The following is a 23,394-nucleotide window of genomic DNA, read 5'->3' on the forward strand; positions in this document are numbered from 1 at the left end:
CACACACACACACACACACACACACACACACACACACACACACACACGAGAGTCCATTCCATTCCTTCTTCTCTAGCAAATTGTCTCTTCTAAGACTTCCTTTCTCACTAATCTTCAATTTCTTCCTGTTTACTAGCTGCTTCCCTATTGTCTACAAAATTGCCCATGTCTCCACCACTATGAAAAACTCTCACTTAATTCGACCATCCTTGCTAGCTGTTGTCCTGTATCTCTCCCTTCTGTGACAAACTCCTTAAGAAGACCATTTATAGTCAGTGGCTCTACTCCCTTTCCTCTCTTTCTCCACCACCTGACTGGAGAGAATGAAGGATGGACATTAGAGATCTCCTCTCACTTGCTCCACTATTGAAGGATGATACCCAGGGAATCCTCTTCATTTCCCACCTGGTTACTTTCCTGGACTTCATTATCTCCAGAAACTCATCATTCTGCAAGATGAAATCAACTTGGAAACTCACACCTCCTCAGATCATTTCCCATCCAGTTTTTCATCTTCTTTTTATGTGTTGTCTTCTCCCATTGGACTAGGAGCTCCTTGAGGGCAGGGACTGTCTTATGATTTTCTTTGTATCCCTAGCACCTAGCACCATGACTGGCACATACTAGGCACTTAATGTTTATTGACTGATTCTTTTCTTAACTCTGCAATCTGGCTTCCAACTTCATAAACCGATTGAAACTGCTCTCTCCAAAGTTACCAATAATCTCTTAATTACCAAATCTCATGGTCCTCTCTCAATTCTCATCCTTCATGACTCCTCTGCAACCTATGACATTTCTCTTCACCCTCTTCTCCTGGAATATTCCCTTCTCTCTAGACTTTTGGGAAATTATTCTCTCCTGGTTCTCTCTGACTACTCCTCAGTCTCTTTTGATGCATCTTCATCTAGGTCAGACCCACTAACCATGAGTGTCTTTTAGGTTCTTTCCTGGGCCCTCTTTTCTTCTCCCACTATACTATTTCACGTAGTGATCTCACCAACTCCCATGGGTTCAAATATCACCTCTAAGGAGATGATTCTCAGATCACTTATCCAGCCCCAACCTCTCCTGAGCACTAGTCTCACATCTCCAACTGCCTATTAGATACCTCAAGCTGGGTGTCCTATAGACTTCTTAAACTCAACAATTCCAAAATAGGACTCATTGTCGTTTTGGGGAAATGACTGTGGAGGACATGATCATCCATCCTTTCAGGTACCCAGGCTGGGCATCATCTTCAACTTATCTCTCACCCTCCACACCCAATCTGTTGCCAAGTTCTTTCAATTTTACCTTCTTAACATTTCTCCTATATGCCTCCTTCTCTCCTCTGTCACTGCCACTCTGGTACAGGCCCACACCTCATGCCCGGCCTACTGAAATAAGTTCTGGTTTGTCTCTCAGCCTTCAGTCTCTGAAGATCACTTGCAAAGTGATCTTCCTAAAGAGCAGGTCTGACGAAGTCAAACCTTCCTTCTGCCCTCTCCCCTAATTCAATAAACTCCAGTGACTTCTTATTACCTTCAGGATTAAACAGAAGATCCAATTTTTGGCTTTTAAAGCTCTTCACAACCTGGGCCTTCTCTACTTTTCCAGTTTTCTTACAGCCTACTCCCCTCCATATACTCTATGATGCAGTGACACTGGCCTCCTTGCTATTGTTCCTCTAAGAAGACACCGTCTCCTTACTTTATACACTGTCAAAGGGCTACCCCACATTATCTGAATTCTTAACCTTCTTCATTTCTATTTCCTAGCTTCCCTGGCTTTCTTCAGGTCTCAGCTAAAATCTCACCTTATGCATGAAATCTTTCTAGGCCCCTTCTTAATTCTCGTGCCTTTCCACTGTGATTATCTCCAACTGATCCTGTATATCTCTTGTTTGCACATAGTTGTTCCTATGTGGTTTCCCCCATTAGACTGTGAGTTCCTAAAGGGCAGGGATAGTTTTTGACCTTTCTTTATATTTCTAGGACTTAATACAGGGCCTGCTACAAAGTAGGTGCATAATAAATGCTTCTTGATTAGACTTAGCAAGAAAAATTAAGTGTTGAATCACTGTTCACATCCTAGAAAGATGAGACAATTCTGTTGTCCCTTAACAGTTCCACCTCATGAAAACTGACCAGACGGAAGGCTAGAAAAAGGAAAGGAAAGGAAGGATAGGCAGATGAAATGACTTAATATATACTGAAATCATAAAGGTCATTCAAACAAAGAGTAGAGAGGGATGTGGAAAAGGGAAGTAGGAATAGTTCATGCATATTCACACCACATTCTTACATTAGTTGAGCAAAGGAAACAAAAAAAAATTCTACTAGTAAAAATAGAATCAAGAAACACAGAGGGAAGAGGGGCAGGTAAACTGCATATACCTACTGATGATTTTTTTTTTTAATTTAGCCAACTAATATTTATTAAGTGCCTACTATAGGCCAGGCACTGTGCTAAGCACAGGTGGACAGAAAGGCAGAAAACAGTTTCTGCTCTCAAAGAGCCCACAGTCTAATGGAGGAGCAACACATAAACAAGGATGTAGAAACAAGAGATGTACAGGATAAAATGGGAGTGGTCTCAGTGGGAAGGCATTAAGATTAAGGAGGACTTGGAAATTCTTCTTGCAGAAGGTAGGACTTTAGCTGAGACCTGAACGAAGCTAGGAGGCAGAGATGAGAAAGGACAGCATTCCAGGAATAAAAGAATGTGAAAATACTCAGTTTGGAGATGGAATGAGGAAGAGCAAGGAGGCCAGTGCATCTGGATCACACAGTGTGTGGAGGAGTGTAAAGTGTAAGAAGACTGGAAAGGTAGGAGGTAATGTAATAGGATGTGAGGGAGACAAAAGACCAAATTTAATTATAATCTTTAATACTGAGGGGTTCTGGCATCCAAAAGTCTAGGGAACTGACATAAATCTGAAATCATAAAAAAATAACTAGCATTTAAGACTTTAAGGTTTTCAAAGAGTTTTATCTATGTAAAATTATGAGCTATTCACCAAAACACAAAGGATATGAAAGTTTTCAAAAGAAGAAATTTAAACTGTCAACCATCTTCAAAATTGTTCAAATTTACTAATAATCAGAAAAATGCAATTAAAAATAACTCTGAGGAAACCTCAAATTAATCCAATTAACAAAGAAGATTAACAGGGCTGAGAACTAGACCTCTGCTTTCACTGAAGAATGGAACACCAGGTGAGGAATTTCCTTAGCCAATACTGATCTACACCGTCTCTGTAACTTATTGTCTTAGAAAACAGAGCACTGAGAGGTAAAGTCACTTGTCCAAGATCACACAGCTAGGCATTGTGTGAGGTGGGCAGTCTTGGCTCTGGCTTTGAGGCTAGCTCTCTATTCACTTTGCCAAGGTTCCTCCCTAAAATGACAAGAGAGTAAATTCAATGTTGGAGGATCTGTGCAAAGATCTGCAAATTAATTCAATGCTGGCAGAGAAGTAGTCCAATACTTTCAGAAAATAATTTGCAATTATTCAATAAAAATTACTGAATTGTTCATACCATTGGACCTAAGACTCCACCCTTGAGTTTATATCTCCAAGGTTGCTGACAGCAAAAAAGACCCATGTGTACAAAAATATTCATAGCAGTACTATTTTTTTATAACAAAGAAGGAAATCAAAATAATATCAAATAACAGTGGCTTAGCAAACAGTCATATAGAAAGAAAAGAGTGCCATAAAACAACCACATGCAAAAATTACTACTGCAATTTAAATAAAGACAACAATAAAAGACAACAATATTGTCCAAGTATAAGTTGTTACCATACCATCAAAGTTAAAGAACATAGCCATCCTTTTTATTAGCAATCAGGATACTAAAACTTAGAAACCAACAAGTTCTGTGAAAGCCTACTTTGTTCCTGAGGAACTATTTATGTATTTGTTTGTGTTGTGTCAATACAAAATATTTACATTTTTAAAAATATTGCTAATGTGTATTTATTACAAGAAATCTGTTTTTCTTTCTAGGTTGGGACATTCGAGGGACAGAAAATATATTTCTGTTTATAAAAACAGAGATGTGGTGGAAGGTGCTATAGATGTAAAATGTTGCATGTGCTTTCCAGAGAGGTCACTGTACACTATTAGTTTTAATTTTGTTATAAAATTTTGTTAATTTTGTTACAAAAGACTTCATGAAGTGGGAATAATCTGTAAATGTTTGTAATGTAAAAACAAAACGTATCAAATTTAAATTAAAAAAAATTTTTTTTGTTAAATGTTTCAATAATATCCAGTCCCTGACTTCATGGAGCTTACCTATAATTTGGTAGGAGGCTATGACACACGTATCTTCAATACTTCAAGTGTCACAACTTCACTGGTGTAAGTATTCTCCCTATCAAAGAAAATAAAAATCCTCCATAAATAGTAAATAGTTTCATGAATTGTTGCTAAAAAAAAAAAAGATCAACTGGTGACTAATTTTCTTGTAATAAAGACCTCACGCACTCTGCTAGGCAGATCCTAAGACAGTTTCTTCTCAAATTTTCCCCAGGTTGGTGGTGGCTTCTAGAGATGGCTGCATGCTGGGATGGACTTTGAAAACCCAGGGTTCCCTCCATGCCATGATATGGCATTGAAAGATTTTTGGTGGTGCTATACACTGGATCACTGAAAGAAGGTGCTGAACATATCCACAAAGAGACTGCTGATTCTTCCCCCTTTTTCTTTTATCCATAGTATTTTGCCTGGGCTTTCCTTTGAATTTAGTGTTTACGCCCTCCTATCTCATTTGTGCTGACATCCTGAGGAGGGACATAACAGGAATTAGACAGACGTCATGGGGAAGGGTCAGGCAGAGAACTGCTGATGTGAGAGGCATCTGGATAAGTCAGGGTAATGATAACAGAGGGAAAGAAGCCTAGGACTAGTCCTTGTAGGCATCATTTTACAATGGAAAGACTACTGGACTAGGAGTTAGAAGACCTAGGTTTTGGTCCTGGCTTTGCCACTAACTCATTGAGTGGCCTCTTTAGCCCTCGGTTTCCTCATCTATAAAATGACAATGATCAGCAAGGTTCCTTCCAGTTTTAAAGTACTAAGAAGCCATTCAACATTATAATACCTATAGTGCAGGATGTTGGGATGATAAAGTCTGATCCTAGCACAGAGGGCTTACAGGATTAAATTGGTTCTTATAAGTTGCTGCTCTCAGGGAGTTTATAGTCTAATAAAGAGCTATCAATTACATACCACTGAGTTTAGAGTTGGATAGTTCCTTGAATATTTACTTTTTACATGTCTTATATACACTTGTATATGTACATGTCGTTTGCCCCCAACAGAATTAATGTCCTCTATGCCATTCTAAAACCTCTCTACTTTTCTCTCTATAGCAGGAGCTCTTACATTGGTTTCCTTTGTAATTCTGTTTTTTTATTTTGTTAATTTAAAAACATTAGTCTTTAAAAGGTTCACAGGCATCATCAGAATGCCAAAGGAAACCATGACACAGAAAGCATTAAGAATCCCTTCTTTACAATATCTCTTATCAGTTACCACGGGTTCAACCAACATTTTTATGCAGTTGATGCCCAGATCTAAATATCTAGCCGTAACCTCTGCCTGGGTACTCAAGATACTGAAAAAAACCAAAAAAAAAAAAAAAAACCAAAAACCCCAAAACCATTTAATAAATGCCTATTATACAGGGGCAGATAGGTGGGCCAGTGGATAGAGCACTGGCCCTGCAGTCAGGAGGACCTGAGTTCAAATCCAGCCTCAGACCAAACACTTGACACTTACTAGCTGTGTGACCCTGGGCAAGTCACTTAACCCCAATTGCTTAATAAATAAAAATAAATGCCTATTATGGGTCAGGCACTGAGTTAGCTACAGAAGATACAAAGACAAAAATTAAAAAGCTGTTTGCATCTTGGGGGTGAGGGGGAAGAAGAGACAACAGGTTAACAAACAGAAACAGAAACAAAGTCTCCTTGGATGGGAGAGCCCTAATAGCTACTGAGACCAGAAAAGACCTCCTGCAAAAGCCAGCACTTGAGCTGAGATTCAAGTTTCACTGAAGGAAACCAATGACTTTAAGAAGCAGAAGTGAGGAGGCACAGCATTTCAGGTAGGGAAGGACAGTCAGTGAAAAGTGGAAGATCCAGGAGGTAAAAAGTCATATATGTGGAATCGCAAGTATACCTGCCTTGCAGAAAACATTGAGGGGACAATAGAAAGATAAGAGGTGGCCAGGTCGTGAAGAGCTTTAAGTGCCAAACAGTGGAGCTTATATTTTATTTAGTTATCTCCCAGGTCGATTATGTCCCACCGGTCAGATCACTTTTTGTTTCCTTTGAGGGACCATTATCTGCGTTTCACCACTTAAGAATGCATACACCTCAGGGCTCCGTCCAGAGCCCTCTACTCTCTCCAAACTCTCTAGATAACCTCATAAGCTCCCACAGGTTCAATTAACACCTCAGTGCAAACCACTCCCAAATCTACGATCCCAGCCCTCACCTCTCTCCAGAACTCTAGTCTCCAAATGCCTCCTGGACATCTCCACCTGGATGCCCCACAGGCATCTCAAACTCAACATCAACAAAACATCTGATTATCTTCCCCGACCCCGGCCCCCGATTCCCCACCCCACTCCTCTCCTAATTTCCAAATTTTAGCCAAGGGCACCCCCATCTTTTAATTCTCTCCATTTTACCACCTCGGAGTCATCTTTGTGACTCTTCACTCTCACTGAATGCCCACACCCCATCGATTATCAAGTCTCCCCAGGTCTGCCTCCAACGTGGCTCGCACGTGTCCCCTTGCCACTCACATGGATGCTACTCCTCACCCAGCACCTCTGCGACTTACTTGGCCTCCTGCCTCCAGATCCGTCTCCAATCCAACATCCGCACAAGAGCCAAACTGCTGTGTTTAGAGAACAGGTCTGACCATAACACTCACTTCCTGGTCAGGAGGCTCCAGGAAGTCCTCCCTGATTGCCTCCAGGATAAGTCACCTCCCCTCTCTGGGCCTCGATTTTCTTACCTGTAAAAAGGCGAATGTTTATATTATCGAACATAAGAAACACTTTGCATAGTGTTACATAAACGTGAGTTATTCTTCTGCGGTTTAGTCTGGGGTCAGGTCCCTCGGTTCTTCCGCTCTCCCGGCTGCCCTTCCAGGAATCCAGGGTCCCTTCCCTCGCTTGGGCCGCGGGTCAGTGCCAGGGCCCGCCTCGAAGGCTGGCGACGAGCCGAGATACCCCGCCCACTTCCGAGCTCCGAGCGGTCCCGAAGCTGGGACCTCCTGGGACCCACCTCGCCTTCCGGTAGCATCCCACATCCAGGAGCGGGCGCCCGTCCCGGGACGCCACCCGCCTGTTCACCTCGGCTCAGTTGTCTTGGAGCGGTTCGTCCTCCGCGCGGCGGCCCAGGCCAATGATGGGCAACGACTCCGCCTCCTCCAATCACCGGAGCAGCTGCCTTCGGGGCGCCGCTCGCTGATTGGCTCATCCCTCATTCTTTTCCAAGCCTCTAGGGAAATTGCACCTCCCCGCCCCGCCCCGCCCTCCTTGCGCATGCGCGGAGGCTGAGTGGTGCTCTAGCTCTGGATTGGCTCAGAGAAGACTGACGAGGGCGGAGCTGTAGCGGCGATTGGAGGGCGGGGATCGGCGGGTGTGTCGATAGGGTAGCTGGGCTGTTCTTCGCGGTGGGACGGGACACGGAGGCTAAGGTTGGGAAACTGTCCGCTGGGCAGCCCAGGGCCGGTTCGAGGAGCCATGTCCTCCTCGTCTGTGGCGGCGGCTGGCGGGGCGGCCCTACGCCGCGATGGCAAGAAGCTGGTGCGCTCGCCCAGCGGGTTGCGCATGGTCCCCGAGCACCAGGCCTTCAGCAGCCCCTTTGGCCTCGACGAGCCGCAGTGGGTCCCGGACAAGGAGGTAATGGGGCGGAGGGATTCGACGCGCCCTCGTCCCCTTCCGCCGGCCGCTCCTCTCCCCAATGCCTCCGCCTCTCCTCGCTCCCCACCCCCCAGCACCGTCCCCTCGGGGTGTCCGTCGCTGTCCCCCAGCCTCCCCTCCTTTCGTGCTCTGGGCTCCGCTCCTGGCCCGTCCCGCCCCTTTCCACGGGGCTGGAGGCTCCCAGAATCTGCACTCGGGCGGCCCCTCGAAGGACAGTCTGAGCTGTACCTGAGCCAGAATTTCCTCCATTAGCTTGGGAGTGATGCTCCCTCTGGTGCTGGGGAGCTCACCACCTCTTCTGACAGCCCCTCCTCCTTTGGAATAGCTCTGATGGTTATATTAAGGACGTCTTCCACCTTTGGTGCTTTGCTCTGTCCTTTGGCTAACTTCTGTTCAGTCTGATTCCTCTTCCTATATTTGGGGGGGTCTGTCTTCGCGGAGGACCGCAGTTGGGTTTCCCTAAGTCTTGTTCTCACCAGAGTTAAGTATCTTCATTCACTCCCTGAGTAACATAATCTCCTTACTTTCCTGGTCATACTTCCTCTGGGTTCTCTCCAGTTAGCCAGAACGTCCATCTTAAACTATGCCACCCAAAAACCGAAAACAGTCCTCCAGAGGAGGTTTGGCCAGGGCAATGTACATCGGAAATTATCATTTCCTTTTTTTTTTCTGGACACAGTACTTCTCCAAACGCAGCAGAAGATTGAGTTAGCTTTTTTTGGCTGCCACGTTATGTGAGCTGTTTTCTACCCCTGCCTCTCCCATCTTGTATTTGGAAAGACAATTTTTTGGAACTTAAGTGTATACGGACCTCACATTTTTTTCCCCTATTGCATCTCATTAGATTTGGCCTATCTTAGCCTCTCAAGATCTGTTTGGATCCTGTCATCCATTGTATTAACTTTCCAGCTTTGCATCATCTGCCATAATATTAGCATGCATTTATGCCTTCCTTCAATTTAGTTCAATTCGGCAAACTTGTATTAAATGCCTAGTATGTTCAAAGCATTATGGATAAAAAAGACAAAAATGGGGGGGGGCCTTCAACTACCCTCAAGGAGTTTACATTCTATCTCCAGGTAAAAAGGTCAGTAAATATAAAAGGAGGAAGAACAGCACCCAATACTAGAGGAACTAAGAGGACCTTCCTGTAGGAGGTGGCACCTGAACTGAGACTTGAAGGAAAGTTAAAGATTCAAAGATGCATAGGAAATAAAAATTTGGAGCAGGGGGGACAGAGGCACCAAAACAAAAGGAATGCACAGTTCATGTAGACATAGTAAGTAGGACAATTTGGCCGGAACAAGTTCACGAAGGGTAATAAAATCAAGTTTGGAAAGGTAGGTAGGAGCCAAATTATAAAACGCTTTAAATGCCAAGCCAATTTTGTATTTAATCCTCGAAGTAATAGGGAGCTACTTAAATTTAAAGAATAGGGGAGTGAAATGGTTAGACCTGGGCTTTATTTAAAATTCCTTCAGCAGATGTGTGGAGAATAGATTGGAAAGGGGCGAAACTTGAGGAGACCAGTTAGGAGGGCTTTGCAATAGTCCAGGTGAGAGGTGATAAAAGCCTAAAGTAGTATGTGAGTAGAAGGAAGGGGATAGGTATAAGAGATACTGTGATGGTAAAATCAACAAGACTTAGCAATAGATTGTATATGGGAAATGAGGGGGAAGAAAGAGTAAATAATGACTGGAAGTTAACTAATCTAGGTAACAAAGGATGTGTTGTCAACAGAAGTTTGGGTGGGGGGGAGGGAGAATGGATTTAGATTGGAAGGTGACATCTGTTTTAGACACATTTTGCCTATAGGACACCTGGATGGAAGTAGGGGAAAGGAACAAACATTTATTAAGAGCCAACTCTGTGCCAGGCACTGTGCTAAGTGCTTAACAGATGTTTGTCTTACTTGGAGATATCTAACAGGCAGTTGGTGATGTGGGAATGGAGCTCAGGAGAGAGGTTATGGCTGGATATTTAGATCTGAGAGTTGGCTGCCTAAAAGTGATCATTGAACCCATGGTGACTGATACTGTAGAGTAGGAATTCTTAATATTTTTTGTGTCATGGACCTCTTTGGCAGTCCGTGAAGCCTGTGGATCCCTTCTCAGAATAATGTTTTTAAATGTATTAAAAAAAAAAAAGACATAGGATTACAAAGGAAACCAATGGTTTCAAAGGTTATCAAAGGTTTTTTTTTTGTGTGTGTGTGTGTGTGTATTTTTTTTTAACGTTCACGGAGTACAGGTTAAGAGTCCCTGCTGTAGAGAGAAAAGAGGAGAGTCCCCTGAGAGCAGAGGGGACAGGCAGAGGAGATGATGGTCCAGTCACAGAGACTTAAGAATGAGTGAAAAGAGGCAGGAGGAGAACCAGAAGAAAGAGAGTGAGAGAATTGAGGGAAGAATTTCCAGGAGAAGGAAACAGTTCAAAGCTGCAGGAAGGCTCAGGGAGGGTGAGTATTAAGAAAAAGCCAGAAAAGCTAACAGAAAGATCTTTGGTAACCATGGCGAGAGCAATTTCAGCCAAATCAGTTTTTTAGAAAGCAGCCAAAGACAGATCCCTGGGAACTTCCACTAGAGACCTTAGTTGACATGTAACAGTGACTGCTTTTTGGATCAGTTCAGCCATTTCTGAATCTAACTCAGCTGTTGTCTAGCTCCATGTTTTCCCTCTTGTTCACAAAGACAACTTGATGAAGTCTAGGTGAGCTATCTCTACAGCACTCTTTTAACCTACCAATTTGATAACATTGCTTAAAAAGGAAATGAAGTTCATTCATCTGGAGTGACCAGTTGATAATACTGGCTCTTTGTGATATCTGCTTCCCTTTCTAAATCTTCACAAACCATCTTTATTGCCAGGAATTAAGGAGCTAACTTGTCTCTCATTTGTAGATGGTTCCCTCTTCTTTCTCTTTTTCTTTAAACACCAGGATAACTTTTTCACTCCTCTGTTTCTATGGCATTCTCCATGATTTTTCATAGATCACCTACACTGGCTTAGCAATCACACCATTAAATTCTTTTGGTATAATGGTTCATTCACACCTGGTGACTTGAACTTAACCAAATGTAAAAGAGCACTAAGTGCCCTTTTACTTTTTTCTATTTTGAGTTTCAAATCCCTGTTAGCCAGTTTCATTCTGTCAAGTCAACAAGCGTTTATTAAGCATCTACTACGTGCCAGGCACTGTACTAAGCCTTGGGGAGACAAAGTAAAAAACAGCAACCACAATCTCTGCTCTGATCAGAATATTTATTAAGTTTATTGTGAAAGTGTTCTGAAGGATCAATTGGATTGGGGAAGACAGTGAAAGTGGGAAGAATTGAGAGTCTGTACTAATATGGTGACAGTGGAAGTAGGAGAGAATGGGATAAATGTGGAAGTAGAGCTGACAGGACCTACTAACTGATTAGTTATGAGAGATATAGTAGAGAAGAGAGACCAAGATCTTCTTATGGTTTTGATAATGGGAGACTGGCTGAATGATAGTACAGTTAAATGGGGTGGCCTATATATAGAAGTTTTTGCCAAGTAAAAGCAAAGTCAGATTTTTATAAAATAGCTTGACAGCTATGTGAGTAGTGACAGTAGCAAAGCCTTTTGTGTATTCAAAGCTGCAGAAGTTTTTTACCAGTGCAACACATCAAGTTTCTGTCTTGCCAACTCTGAGTTCACTCATTGTCCCCTATTCATTTGGTATGAGTCTTTGGTGTGATCCCTAAATTTGGTGCTAACTACCCTGATAATATGATAGATTTTACATTTCTTATCCAGATTTCTCAGTCTGGCATTCAAGGGATTTCCACAGTCTGACTCCAAACTACCTTTCCAGCTTTGTCTCCCATTTCATTTCACACTTCCTAGACCACTTACCCCTTCTTAAGTATACTTAAGTATATAAGTATAAATCTTCCTATCTGAACATTAACTAAAATGTTTTTCCCCCTAGAAAAGCACCCCTTCCTATTCACCCTAACTCATCAAAATCCTATCAATCATTCAAGGCCTTTTTCAGATATTACTTTCTCCAGTAAACGTTGTTTCACAGGGAAGTAACTTGCTTTCACCTCATGCTTCCATAGTACTTTTTATTCCTTCTTTACAAAGTTTACCGTACAGTTACTTTGTATGTATTATGTCACTAGGTTGCAAGTTCCTTGAGTTCCCAAGTAGGGCTTTGTCCATGTAATCTTTCAAATGTTTGGTTTACCCTTCCAGGGCATTTTCCTCTCTTGTGGTATTAAATTAATAAACACCTTACATCGATATTACACATGACTCCACCTCTCTTATTCATTCCTGTAGCATGTGGTGCTGATCTTTTCCACTTTCTTATGCCATCAAATCTTTGGTTATTCTCCTTGCAGCTTTCAGTTTTTTAAACCTCATTTTTAAAAACCATCCTCATTTTATGACAATTTATATATTTCAAGACTCAGCTTAATTTATTTTGTATATATCCTATCTTTACTTATCTGTGAACACATTATATTCCCCAGTTAAATGTAAGCTTCTTGAGAACAGAGGATGACTCATGTTTGTATTTGCATCCCCAGTACCTAGCTCAATGACTGGAACTTAGTAGGTGCTTAATAAAATGCTTATTCATTAGGTAGTCATGGTAATTACTGCACATTGCTGTATTTCTAGCAGAGAATTTTGCCACTAGAACAATGTGCATGAAATGTAAAAGATGATTGATTATTAAAAGTTCTCTAGCTTCTGCCATTAGTTATTTTTGAGGCCCAGTAACTACATATGAATGTCATCTGCTTTTATTTGCCATTAATCGAATTTGTTCAAGAGATCATATTCTAATTTAAATTGTTGTTATTTATTGTTGTTATTTGTATACATGTCTTACTTCCTCTTCTAGACTGAAAGCCCCTTGAGGGCAGGAATTATGGCTAGTTTTTTTTATATAGACATTAAAAAAAGAAATCATTATGTCAGACTCACCTTTCATCTGGCCTAGTATTGTAGACTATGGTGCTAGAGTAAGTTTTATGGGAGTTCAGTGGTTGTCCTTCTTGTTCTCCACCTATTATGGATTTAACATATTGAAATTCAAACTCTCTTAGTCTTATTTACATTGTCAGCCTATTCCACCCTTTGCCATGCAGAATTGTGTATGTTTACTCCCTGCTATTTAAAGTTCCTGCAACCTTTGCAGATCATAGCACATCCAGGCATTCTCTCATCCTGTCTGTCTTCCTAGAGATTCTCTCAAGGGATAAGCCTTTTGAAGTAGCAGTAAACACATAGAGTAACAAAGTACTTCAGTACTTATTCAAATAAGCTGCAGTTTCTTGGCCATGGATACCCAGGTTACAACCTATCTATCTATAAAAGATAATTGTGGACAGAAGATTTGCCACCTTGCTGCCAAGTTGGTTGGCAGCAAATTCTAAAATATAACTTGACTGGCTTTCAAACTAAATTTATATGATTTCTAATCAGACCAGTAGTCTAACCCTTTTCAGTTTGTTGGACCAGCCAGAATTTGACTCTTTGACATGGCCTTTAGGACCCCAGGGTCTGCCCTATTGAGGAATAAAGGAATAATGTAGTGCTTTGTTTTACATGTCTTAAATTTCCTCTTAAAAACTTGGAAATTTTGATTTTTTAAAAATTATTCATTTATTTATTTTTAGTTTTCAACATTCATTTCTATAAGATTTCTCCCTTTCTTCTCCTCTCCCCTCCCCAAGACAGCATGCAGTCTGATATAGACTCTACTTATACATTCATATTAAACATATTTTCACATTAGTCATGATGTAAAGAAGAATTAGAACTAATGGGAGGAACCATGAGAAAGAAGAAACAAAACAACAAAAGAAAAGGAGAGCAAATAGTGTGCTTTGATCTGCATTCAGACTCCATAGTTCTTTCTCTGGATGTGGATAGCATTTTCCATCATGAATCTTCTGTAGTTGTCTCAGATCCTTGCATTGCTGAGAAGAGCCAAGTCTATCAAAGTCATTCATCACACAACGTGGCTGTTATGGAAGTTTTGTTTTTTGTTTTTTGTTTTTTGTTTTGTTTTTGCAGTTGGGGTTAAGTGACTTGCCCAGGGTCACACAGCTAGTAAATGTCAAGTGTTTGGTCTGAGGCTGGATTTGAACTCAGGTCCTCCTGACTTTAGGGCCGGTACTCTATCCACTGCACCACCTAGTTGCCCCAAATTTTGCTTTTTTAATCATGTAGTGAACAAATTCACATTAGTCTTCATGACATTTTAGATTTTGTTTCCTTTATCTTTCCAGACTTCGTCTTTAAAACAAACGCACAAGTTCTCCAGCTTTCTGTACTCATCCTTCTCTGAAATAGTTAACTCTTGTTCGATTTGAGACTTAGGTCTGCCAGAATGCAGGGTGTGGTACAACCCCAGCTTTTCATAAGTTTTTTTCGCCTAGCCTTATTATTAAATAGCATTTGTTCTTTATAAGTGTATCTTAGAGAACAAAACAAGTCTAATATGGCACCCCTAATAGGGATTGCTTAGTAATTAATACTGACTACCACACTCAAGTTTATCCTCCCACGTTAGACTACTACCTACCCTGATTAAAAAAATGTTTGGTATTCTTAAGCTGTGAAACAAACCTCCCTGTCCCTCCTTTTTTTTTCTGCCCTGCCATATCTGCTGCCAGGGATCCCAAGATCTGACCATGGGGAGAAAAGTCACATTGAAATCATTTGATGACTTGTGCACCTCAGAAATGAATAGCATTGACTTTTTTCTCTTAAGAACCTTTCAAATAGAAAGTGAAGCATGAACATGACCAACTTAGAAAACTGAAGCAGAGGTGGAGAGTTAAACATCTACTGAAGATATATCTTTTGGTGTATCTGTCAATCAATAAACATTTATTAATTGTCACTATTCCAGATGTTGCTGGAGATACAGCCACGAAAGTGGGAAAGTACTTGCTCTCCAGAAGTTTATGTTCTACTGGGAGGATACAGCATGTTTACAGGCTGTGTGAACTAAATGCTTTTGAGCCAGAGAGGGAGGCATAGCACTAATAGCTGGGGGAACCAGGAACAGCCCCTTGAAGGAACCGGCACTTGAGCTGAGCTTTGAAGGGAGCAAGGTTTGCAGGTGAGGTGAGGTGGAAGAGCATTATAGGCATGGAGGAGAGAGAAGGAATGTTGTGTCTGGGGACCAGTGAGCTGGCCAGTTTGACTGGCATTTAGTGTGTAAAGGGGAAGAGTGTAGAGCCCAGGAGAGAGATGAGGGCTAGATGTATAGATTTAGGAGCTCTCTGCCATACAGGTGATGGTTAAATCCATTGGAACTGATTCTGTTTGGGATTATCTATTAAGCAGTAGAAGGAATGTTCACTTCTACTCCTACATAGCGTGTGTGAGTGAACTAGCAGATGTAATTTGTTAGTGCTGTTGGTTGAATTGGCTTGACTCCTTTTTCTCTAATTCTTGTCTTTCCTCCATTTGTACTTCCTACTTCTTTGCCCAGATGACTTCCCGTAACTTCCTTCATAACTGCTTTTATTAACCTGTCCTTGTGGGCCCACTTCGAGAGACTTTAACCCCCTGCATAGCTCCTTGTATTTAAGCTGTTGCCCTTTTAAAATACTCTCTTAGGAGGTAAAATATGCCCAAGTTCGGGACTTTGATTTATTTGGGTGGTATTTTGGAGTAGTGTGATGTAAACTCAAGGCCCCGTTTATTTAAAATAGTGTCAAAATTGGTTTCTGTGCTTTGAGATTTTCCTTATTTTCATTTCCATCTTCTAGAATGGCTGTTTTACTGTAAAGAAAAGTGAAAGGGGCAGCTGGGTGGTGCAGTGGATAGAGCACCGGCTCTGGATTCATGAGGACCTGAGTTCAAATCCGGCCTCAGACACATGACACTCACTAGCTGTGTGACTCCGGGGGAGTCATTTAACCCCGATTTCCCAGGCCCCCCCCAAAAAAAAGAAAAGAAGAGAAAAGTGAGAAACATAAGCCATTAAAAAATACTCTGCAGTAGGCTAGTACCAGTGTTAGTACTGCCCCTTTTCTACTTATTTGGTCTTTTTAGTGATTTTTTAAAAATTAATTTTTCCTTATATTAAACTTTTATTAACATATTATTATTTCACCTTCATTCCAAATATATCCTTCCCTCTTTCTCTACGTAGAGAGCTATCAAAAAGGTTATATTTTTAAAAGTTTTACTTGTCTCCTTACCCACATGCCTCCTGTTGTTCCCCAGTTTCTTTATCCTGTTAGTGAACTGCTTTATTGCTAATCAGAAGGTTGTCTTTAATGGAATCAGCAGGAAATGCAAATTATAGGTTCCTGCATCAAAGGCTAGAAGAAACCTCCCAGAGGTCTTCTAGGCCAGCCTCCTTACTTTATACATGAGGAAAGTAGGATTAAGTGAGGGGAAGTGATTCACCCAGAGTCACACAAGTAGTAAGTAGCAAAGCCCAGGTTATAGAGTCCCGGGATGTGAGAGTTGGAAGGCACTCCAGAGGCCATCAAGTGCCACCTGTACACAGAGCACCCACTAACAACCCAGAAAGGGGTGTACTGCCTCTACAAGGAGAAGGAACCCATGACCTCCTGGGTCAGCCCATTCTACTTTTGGACAGCTGGAATTGATGGGACATTTTCCCTAACATAAAGACTAATTGGCCTCTTTGAGACTTCTGCACATTGCTCTTGATTCTGCCCTCTGGGACCAAGCATAATAAATCTAATCCCTCCACGTGCTAGCCTTTCATAATGACATGGACTCAAGGATCTTAACCCTTCTGCTTGCTCTGCTTTGACATTCTGCTCATCAGTGGCCTTCTTAAACTATGGTGGACAGAGCTGGACACAGTACTCCAGAGGAGGTTTGATGACGACAGCCCAAGATTAGTTTTTTGGCTTCCACATTATACTGCTGACTTGTGTTGAGCTTGCAGCCCACAAAAACCCCTGGATCTTTTTCAAAACAACTATTGTCTAACCATACTTCCCCAATTTGATACTTAAAAAGTTGATTTTTTAGTAATACTATGTTTATTCCTATTGAATTTTATTTTGTTCAATTCAACCCAGTGCTCTAGCTTGTCAAGATCCTTTGGATCCTGATGGTCAGCCTGTGTTGTAAGTTTTCCCTCCCAGTTTTGTATCATATGTAGATTTCATGAGCCTTCATCTCTACCTTTATTCGAGTCATTGATGAAAGAAAAATGTTAAATGTTAAGTGGCCTGGATAAGCACATATCCTTGAGCGCTTCTCCTGTAGATACCCTGTTGTATTGACATTGAACCATTCACATAAATTCTTCGAAGTCCTCTAACTCCAAATCCAGTCTTCTTTTCATTGCACTATGTTGCAACATATGGGGTTTCCAAAGTATTGTAATAAGCTTCAGGGCCATTGGCATTTATAGACAAACAAATTTTGTGTTTCATAGAGCACCTGCACCTTCTGAAACCATAAGGTAATTTGGGAGCCAGGGGTAGGTATGCTGCTGAGAGGTGAGATGGGATTTTCTATCTAAAGGTTCCTTTTAGCAATAAATATGACATGCCCAAGGTCACAAATGGATAGTTAGTAGCTGAGCTAGTATTGTTAATGTGATACTTAACCTCTCACAGTCGCCCTGAGGTAAATGGAGCAAGTGTTATTCCTCTTTTACATATTAGGAAACTGAGGCTTATAGAGGTTTTGATTTGACCATGATCACATAGGCACTAAGTGTTAGAGCTGGGATTAATCTAGTATCACAACTATACCATCTGTTCCTTTTGGCCCTTTGACATGTTCCCATTGACATTACATATCTCTTTCTTTAAAATATAATAGCAGAGCAAGAGCTTTTGGGGTTGTTGGGGGGGGGTTTTTGGATGATGGTTCATCTCAGCATTTCAGTCACTGTCTTTATGTTGATACCTGAATAGATTCACCTGGAAAAATTCTGTTACTCATGAGAGAGATCTTAGCAGTTGAAACTGTAACCATTCATGGTATAAAGTATACATACAAAACACTAAGAATCCCAGGAGGAAAAAGGGTTTCTATTTGGACCAGCTTCTTACCCCATGACTAGGGATTAGAGATTTTGATTGGAAAACTTTGACTTAATTCAGTAAATTTAATAATATTTAACTTTGCATCAAAGGATTTCAGTATGATTTAATACTCCTTAATAAAGTTGCAACCTACTCCCTAGGATCTATTGTTGAATCTTTTATAAATGGAAAAACTCAGAGGGTTCAGTGGTTTAATGACGATTACTAAGGCAGTGGCAAAGTAAGCTTCTTAAGAGCAGGGACTTTTTAAAAATTATTTCTTTTGTTTTTCTAGTCTTCCTTTTCTGGAATATTCCGCCCCCTTCCCAAGAGCCATACCTCAGAAACTAACCAGTACATCATCCCAGTCCTACTGTATTTCTCTACCTCTACAGTAGAGAAGGGAGGGAAGTGCATTTCATATCTTTTGGGGTGGCCAAGCTTAGGCATTATAATTTCATAACATTCAGTTTTCATTTTGTTGTTGTTATTCTTTCTATTTAGATTTTTGCTATCATTGTGTGTATTCTATTTCTTATTCTGCTTACTTCACTTTGTATCAGTACATAGACATTTTCCCACAGTTGTATGTATTCTTCACATTTATTGTTTCTTTCAGCACAGCAATATTCCATTATATTAAAGTACTACAGCTTGCTTAGCCATTCTCTAATTGATGGTCATTAGCTTTTTCCCCCCATTTCTTTGCTCTTGCAAAAAGTGTTGCCACAAATATTTTGGCAAAATATTTTCTTTCTTTAAAATAAACTGTTATTAATCTTTTTTAATGTCATCAAAATTTCCCAGACTATCCCTCCCTATCTTCCCAGAGAGCTATCTAGTATACAAATGATATTTTTAAAGAAAAGAAAAAGAAGGAAAAAATAAAACTGTTTAATACATCAGAAATTCTGAAAATATGTACAAGGTACCACATCCTTAAACCTCCCAGCTCTGCAAAGGAATGGGGAGGGGATGTCCTCTCAATATCTCTTCTTTGGTATCATGCTTGTTTTTAAAATTTTGTAGCATTCATTTTCAGTTGTTTTGTAGTAGTTGTTCTATTTCCCTTGTTGCAATCATTAAGTATATTTTTTTCTTGACCCTCTCCTAAGTAATTTATGTTTTTTGGCTTATCAAGCACTGGATTATTGAATTCCGTTGTTTCTGATTCTCCCTTGTCTAATTTATTCCATTGATCTACTTCTCTGTTTTAACCAATACCAAGTGGTTTTGAAGAGTGCTGCTTTATAATTTGAGGTCTGGAAATGCTATTAACTTTTCATTCCTACCTTTTATCATAATTTCCCCTAATAATAGCCTAGCTTTTTTCTTCTTCCAAGTACATTTCATTTGTTCTTTTATCAAGTTCTGTAAATATAACACAATCATATTCTATTACATTCATGTACCACAATTTGTTTAGCCATTCCTTAGTTAATGGGCATGTACTTTATTTCCAATTCTTTGCTGTCTCAAAAAGTGCTACTGTAAATATTTTGATATCTTTGGGGACTTTTTTCTTATCAGCGACCTCCTTGGGGCATAAGCCTAGTAATAGAATCTCTAGGTCAAAGGGTAATAATAATAGTAACAACAACAATAATAACAACTAACATATAGTGCTTTCTGTGTGCCAGGCACCATGCTAACTTTACAATTGTTATCTCAATTGATTCCCATAACAACTGTGGGAGGTAGGAGCTATTATTATCCCCATTTTACAGTTGAGGAAACTGAGGCAGACAGGTTGAGGGATTTGGTCACAGACCTACTAAGTATCTGAGGCTATATTTGAACTCTGGTCTTTCTGACTCTAGGTCTGACACTCTATCCACCATGCTGTCTACTTTCCCCTCCCTTTCCTCCTCTATGGACGTTTTAGGGACAAATGGGATTTGTTCTGTGAAGTTTGGATTCAATCAAAGGACTGCACTTGAGGACGTAGAGGGCCATATGTGGCCTTGAGGCCGCACATTCCCCATCCTTGGTCTCTTTTCTTCTTCCAAATATGTTTTGTTTGTTGGTTTTTGTATCGAATTCTACAAAGTATTTCTTTGAAAGTTTGGTTGATATAGCATTAAAACCATAAAGTAACTTTGGTGCTTTTTCCATTTTTATTATATTGGAATGGCCCAACTATGAACACTAGAGATTCTTCAAACTATTTAAGTTACTCTTTTTTAAAAAAAATATTTATTTTTAGTTTTCAACGTTCACTTCCATAAGCTTTTGAGTTTTAAATTTTCTCCCCCTCCCTCTCCACCTCCCTCCCCAAGAATTCATGTAATCTGATATAGGCTTTAGATATTTTCACATTAGTCATGTTGTAAAGAAGAATTGGAACCCGTAAGAGGAACCGCATGAAAGAAGAGACAAAAAACAACAAGAAGAGAGCAAATAGTATGCTTCAATCTGCGTTCAGGGGCAGTTAGGTGGTGCAGTGGATAGAGCTCTGGCCTTGGAGTCAGGAGGACCTGAGTTCAAATCCAGCCTCAGACACTTGACACTTACTAGCTGTGTGACCCTGGGGAACTCACTTAATCCCAATTGCCTCACCAAAAAGCAAAAAAAAAAAATCTGCATTCAGACTCCATAGTTCTTTCTCTGGATGAGAACAGCATTTTCCATCATGAGTCTTTTGCAGTTGTCTTAGCTTTGCATTGCTGGGAAGAGCCAAGTCCATGAAAGTTACTCATCCCACAGTGTGACTGTTACTGTGTACAACGTTCTCTTGGTTCTGCTCACTTCACTCAGCATCAGACCATACAAGTCTTTCCAGGTTTTTCTGAAATCTGCCTGCTCATCATTTCTTATAGCACAAAAGTATTCCACTACATTCATATACTATAATTTGTTCAGCTATTTCCCAGTTGATGGGCATCCTCTCAATTTCCAATTCTTGGCCACCACATATAGAGCTGCTATAAATATTTTTGCACATGTGGATCCTTTCCCCATTTTTGGCGGGGGGGGCCTAGGCAGTGCGGTTAAGTGACTTGCCCAGGGTCACAAAGCTAGTAACTGTTATGTGTCTGAGGTCGGATTTGAACGCAGGTCCTCCTGAATCTAGGGCTGGTGCTCTATCCACTGCGTCACCCAGCTGCCCTTCCTTTCCCCATTTTTATGATCTCTTTGGGATACAGAACTAGAAGTGGTATTGTTGGGTCAAAGGGTATGTAATTTTTGTAGCCCTTTGGGCATAGTTCCAAATTGCTCTCCAGAGTGATTGGATGTACTCTTCATTTTTTTAAGGAACACTTTGCAATTGAATCTATACTAGTACTTTGTGTACTTTGGTAGATTGATCTCCAGATAGTTTATGCATTTTGTAGTTGTTTTGAATAAGATTTCTTCTGCATTTCATTGCCTTTTGGATTTTGTTGTTGTTATACAGAAATCCTGTTGGTTTGTAATAAATTAATTTTAAAACTAGTGGGTTTATTTTGATTTCAGTTAACACAGCGACTCTGAAAGACTTCTTCATTTCCATTTTTCACTTATAAATGCAGAATCTCAGATCTAATCTGTCTTCTAAGCTCCAGTTTCACATCTTTTTCCCTATTTTTTAAGTTTAAAAATTTTTTAATTCTTACCCCATTGGGAGAGGGGGGAGAAAAACAAGATCCTTGTAACATATGTGCATTATCAAGCAACACAAATTCCTTCATTGGTTTTGTCTATATTCTTTGGACACCCTGAGTCTACTTTTTTTTTCACCCAGGAGATAGAGGTTTCATCATTGTTACTGTGGCATCATGGATGGTCATTGCATTACATTGATTAGTTTTTCAAACTTTAGCTTTCAAAGTTGTTTGTTATAACAATGTGGTTTTTGTTATACAAATTGTTCTTCTGGTGCTACTCATTTTCTTTTTTTTTTTTTTTGGTTTTTGTTTTTGTTTTTGTTTGGCTAGGAAATGGGGTTAAGTGACTTGCCCAGGGTCACACAGCTAGTGAGTGTTACATGTCTGAGGTCGGATTTGAACTCGGGTCCTCCTGAATCCAGGGACGGTGCTCTATCCACTGCACCACCCAGCTGTCCCCATTTTCTCTATTAGTTTATAAAAGTATTCATAACTGTTCCTTTTGATAGTATTGATGTAGTATAAATTGTTTTTCTGGTTCTTTTCAATCTGTGTCAGTTCATATAAATCTATTATCTCTTCAGAATCATCTATTTCCTCATTTCTTTCAGCACAATAGTATTGCACTACAATCTTCACATTTTACAGATGAGAAAACTGAAGGACAGATTAAGTAATTTGATCAAAGTCATACAAGTGAGAAGTATCGACGCTGTGCTCTGACTTCAAAGCTAGTGCTCTTTCTATTATTACCATGCTGAGTAAGAATCACTCCTGCTATTACGAATGGAAACAACTCATAAAACTGATGTTTAATATTCAATATACAAACAAAATTATGTTGTGTGGAAAGTACTCTACAAACAAGGCAACACATAAGTGAGAGATAGTCGGTATTAGGGATACTTATGACTTTATCATAGGATCACAGATTTAGAACTGGAAGGAATCTTAAAGTCCATTGGATCCAACCCCTCTCATTTTATGGATGAAGAAACTGAGGCTCAAAAGTTAAGTGACTTGTCCAGGGATATATTGATAGTAAATATCTGAGGAAGGAGTTGACCATCAATGCAGCAAACTCTCCACTCCCTTTCTTCCTTTGTGATTCTTGTCCCTATCTTTCCATCGATTATCCATAGAAAATCTACCCATCACATTTGAGACTTTTCTGTAGCTTCTTTAATATTTTCTGGATGCTAATGCATAATTTACACTGTCTTATCTTATATTTCTCACTAATGCTACATGACTGGCCCAACTCCTTTTCTGCTTATACTGACTTTGTCTTTTTTTTTTTTTTGAACGCAGGTTATTATCCCCAATAGTTGAATGTTGAATGGCCCTGAGGGGTTCAGGTAGTAGTAACAAGAACAGTCTGGACATGTGATGTCACTGTGTATAACTCCCAGTGAGGAGATTCCTTCTACCCATGTAGATCTGCAACTGTTATGCAATTTATTCACTTATGGTTAAGTGAAGGCCCCAAGACTATACAACCAGTAGTTTGTATTGTCAGGGGTCAAGTCTTCCTGAATCTGAGCCTGGCTTTCTATCAGCTAAGCTATTGCTGCCCCTCTGTGAGAGAGATATTGAACTTAATAGTCTGTCTCTTAATTTTGAGCATTTAAACAATCATATTTTTCTTGAGATTTTTAGTAGTTAACACTTGTCAGTCAGTATTTCCTAAGCCCCTACTATGTGCCAGGCACTGTGCTTAGAACTTCTACATCACATATTGGAATGATTTCTGCCCTGTATCAGGATTAAGTGAAATAGGGATCCATGCAGGGAGACTATTTTAATGAACTCCTTTGGTAGTTAATAATCTAAGATAGATTTTCCT

The 23,394-nt window shown here is 40.3% G+C and overlaps 2 protein-coding genes across 6 annotated transcripts in view; one reads left to right on the forward strand and one right to left on the reverse strand.

The window, feature by feature from the left end:
* XRCC3 (X-ray repair cross complementing 3) overlaps nucleotides 1-7,391 on the reverse strand; it is a 55,191-nt gene extending 47,800 nt beyond the window's left edge. For 3 of the 5 annotated variants that reach the window (XM_027849018.1, XM_027849014.1, XM_027849017.1), the window contains exons 1-3: nucleotides 7,296-7,391; nucleotides 6,847-7,023; nucleotides 4,288-4,366 (exon numbers count right to left, since the gene is read on the reverse strand). The gene's annotated coding sequence lies outside the window, so the exon portion shown is untranslated. Of the gene's footprint in view, nucleotides 1-4,287; nucleotides 4,367-6,846; nucleotides 7,197-7,295 lie in introns of those variants that run through there. The other 2 variants (XM_027849015.1, XM_027849016.1) reach the window with 2 other exon arrangements.
* Nucleotides 7,392-7,682: 291 nt separating this feature from the next.
* Nucleotides 7,683-23,394, forward strand: part of ZFYVE21 (zinc finger FYVE-type containing 21) — a 34,091-nt gene continuing 18,379 nt past the window's right edge. The window contains exon 1 of the mRNA XM_027848968.1: nucleotides 7,683-7,915. Coding sequence (XP_027704769.1) covers nucleotides 7,757-7,915 — 159 coding nt within the window. The 5' untranslated portion in view covers nucleotides 7,683-7,756. The remainder of the gene's footprint in view (nucleotides 7,916-23,394) is intronic.

This window comes from Vombatus ursinus, unplaced genomic scaffold, assembly GCF_900497805.2.
Source record: "Vombatus ursinus unplaced genomic scaffold, bare-nosed wombat genome assembly UNPS02007284.1, whole genome shotgun sequence".
Taxonomy (NCBI): domain Eukaryota; kingdom Metazoa; phylum Chordata; class Mammalia; order Diprotodontia; family Vombatidae; genus Vombatus; species Vombatus ursinus.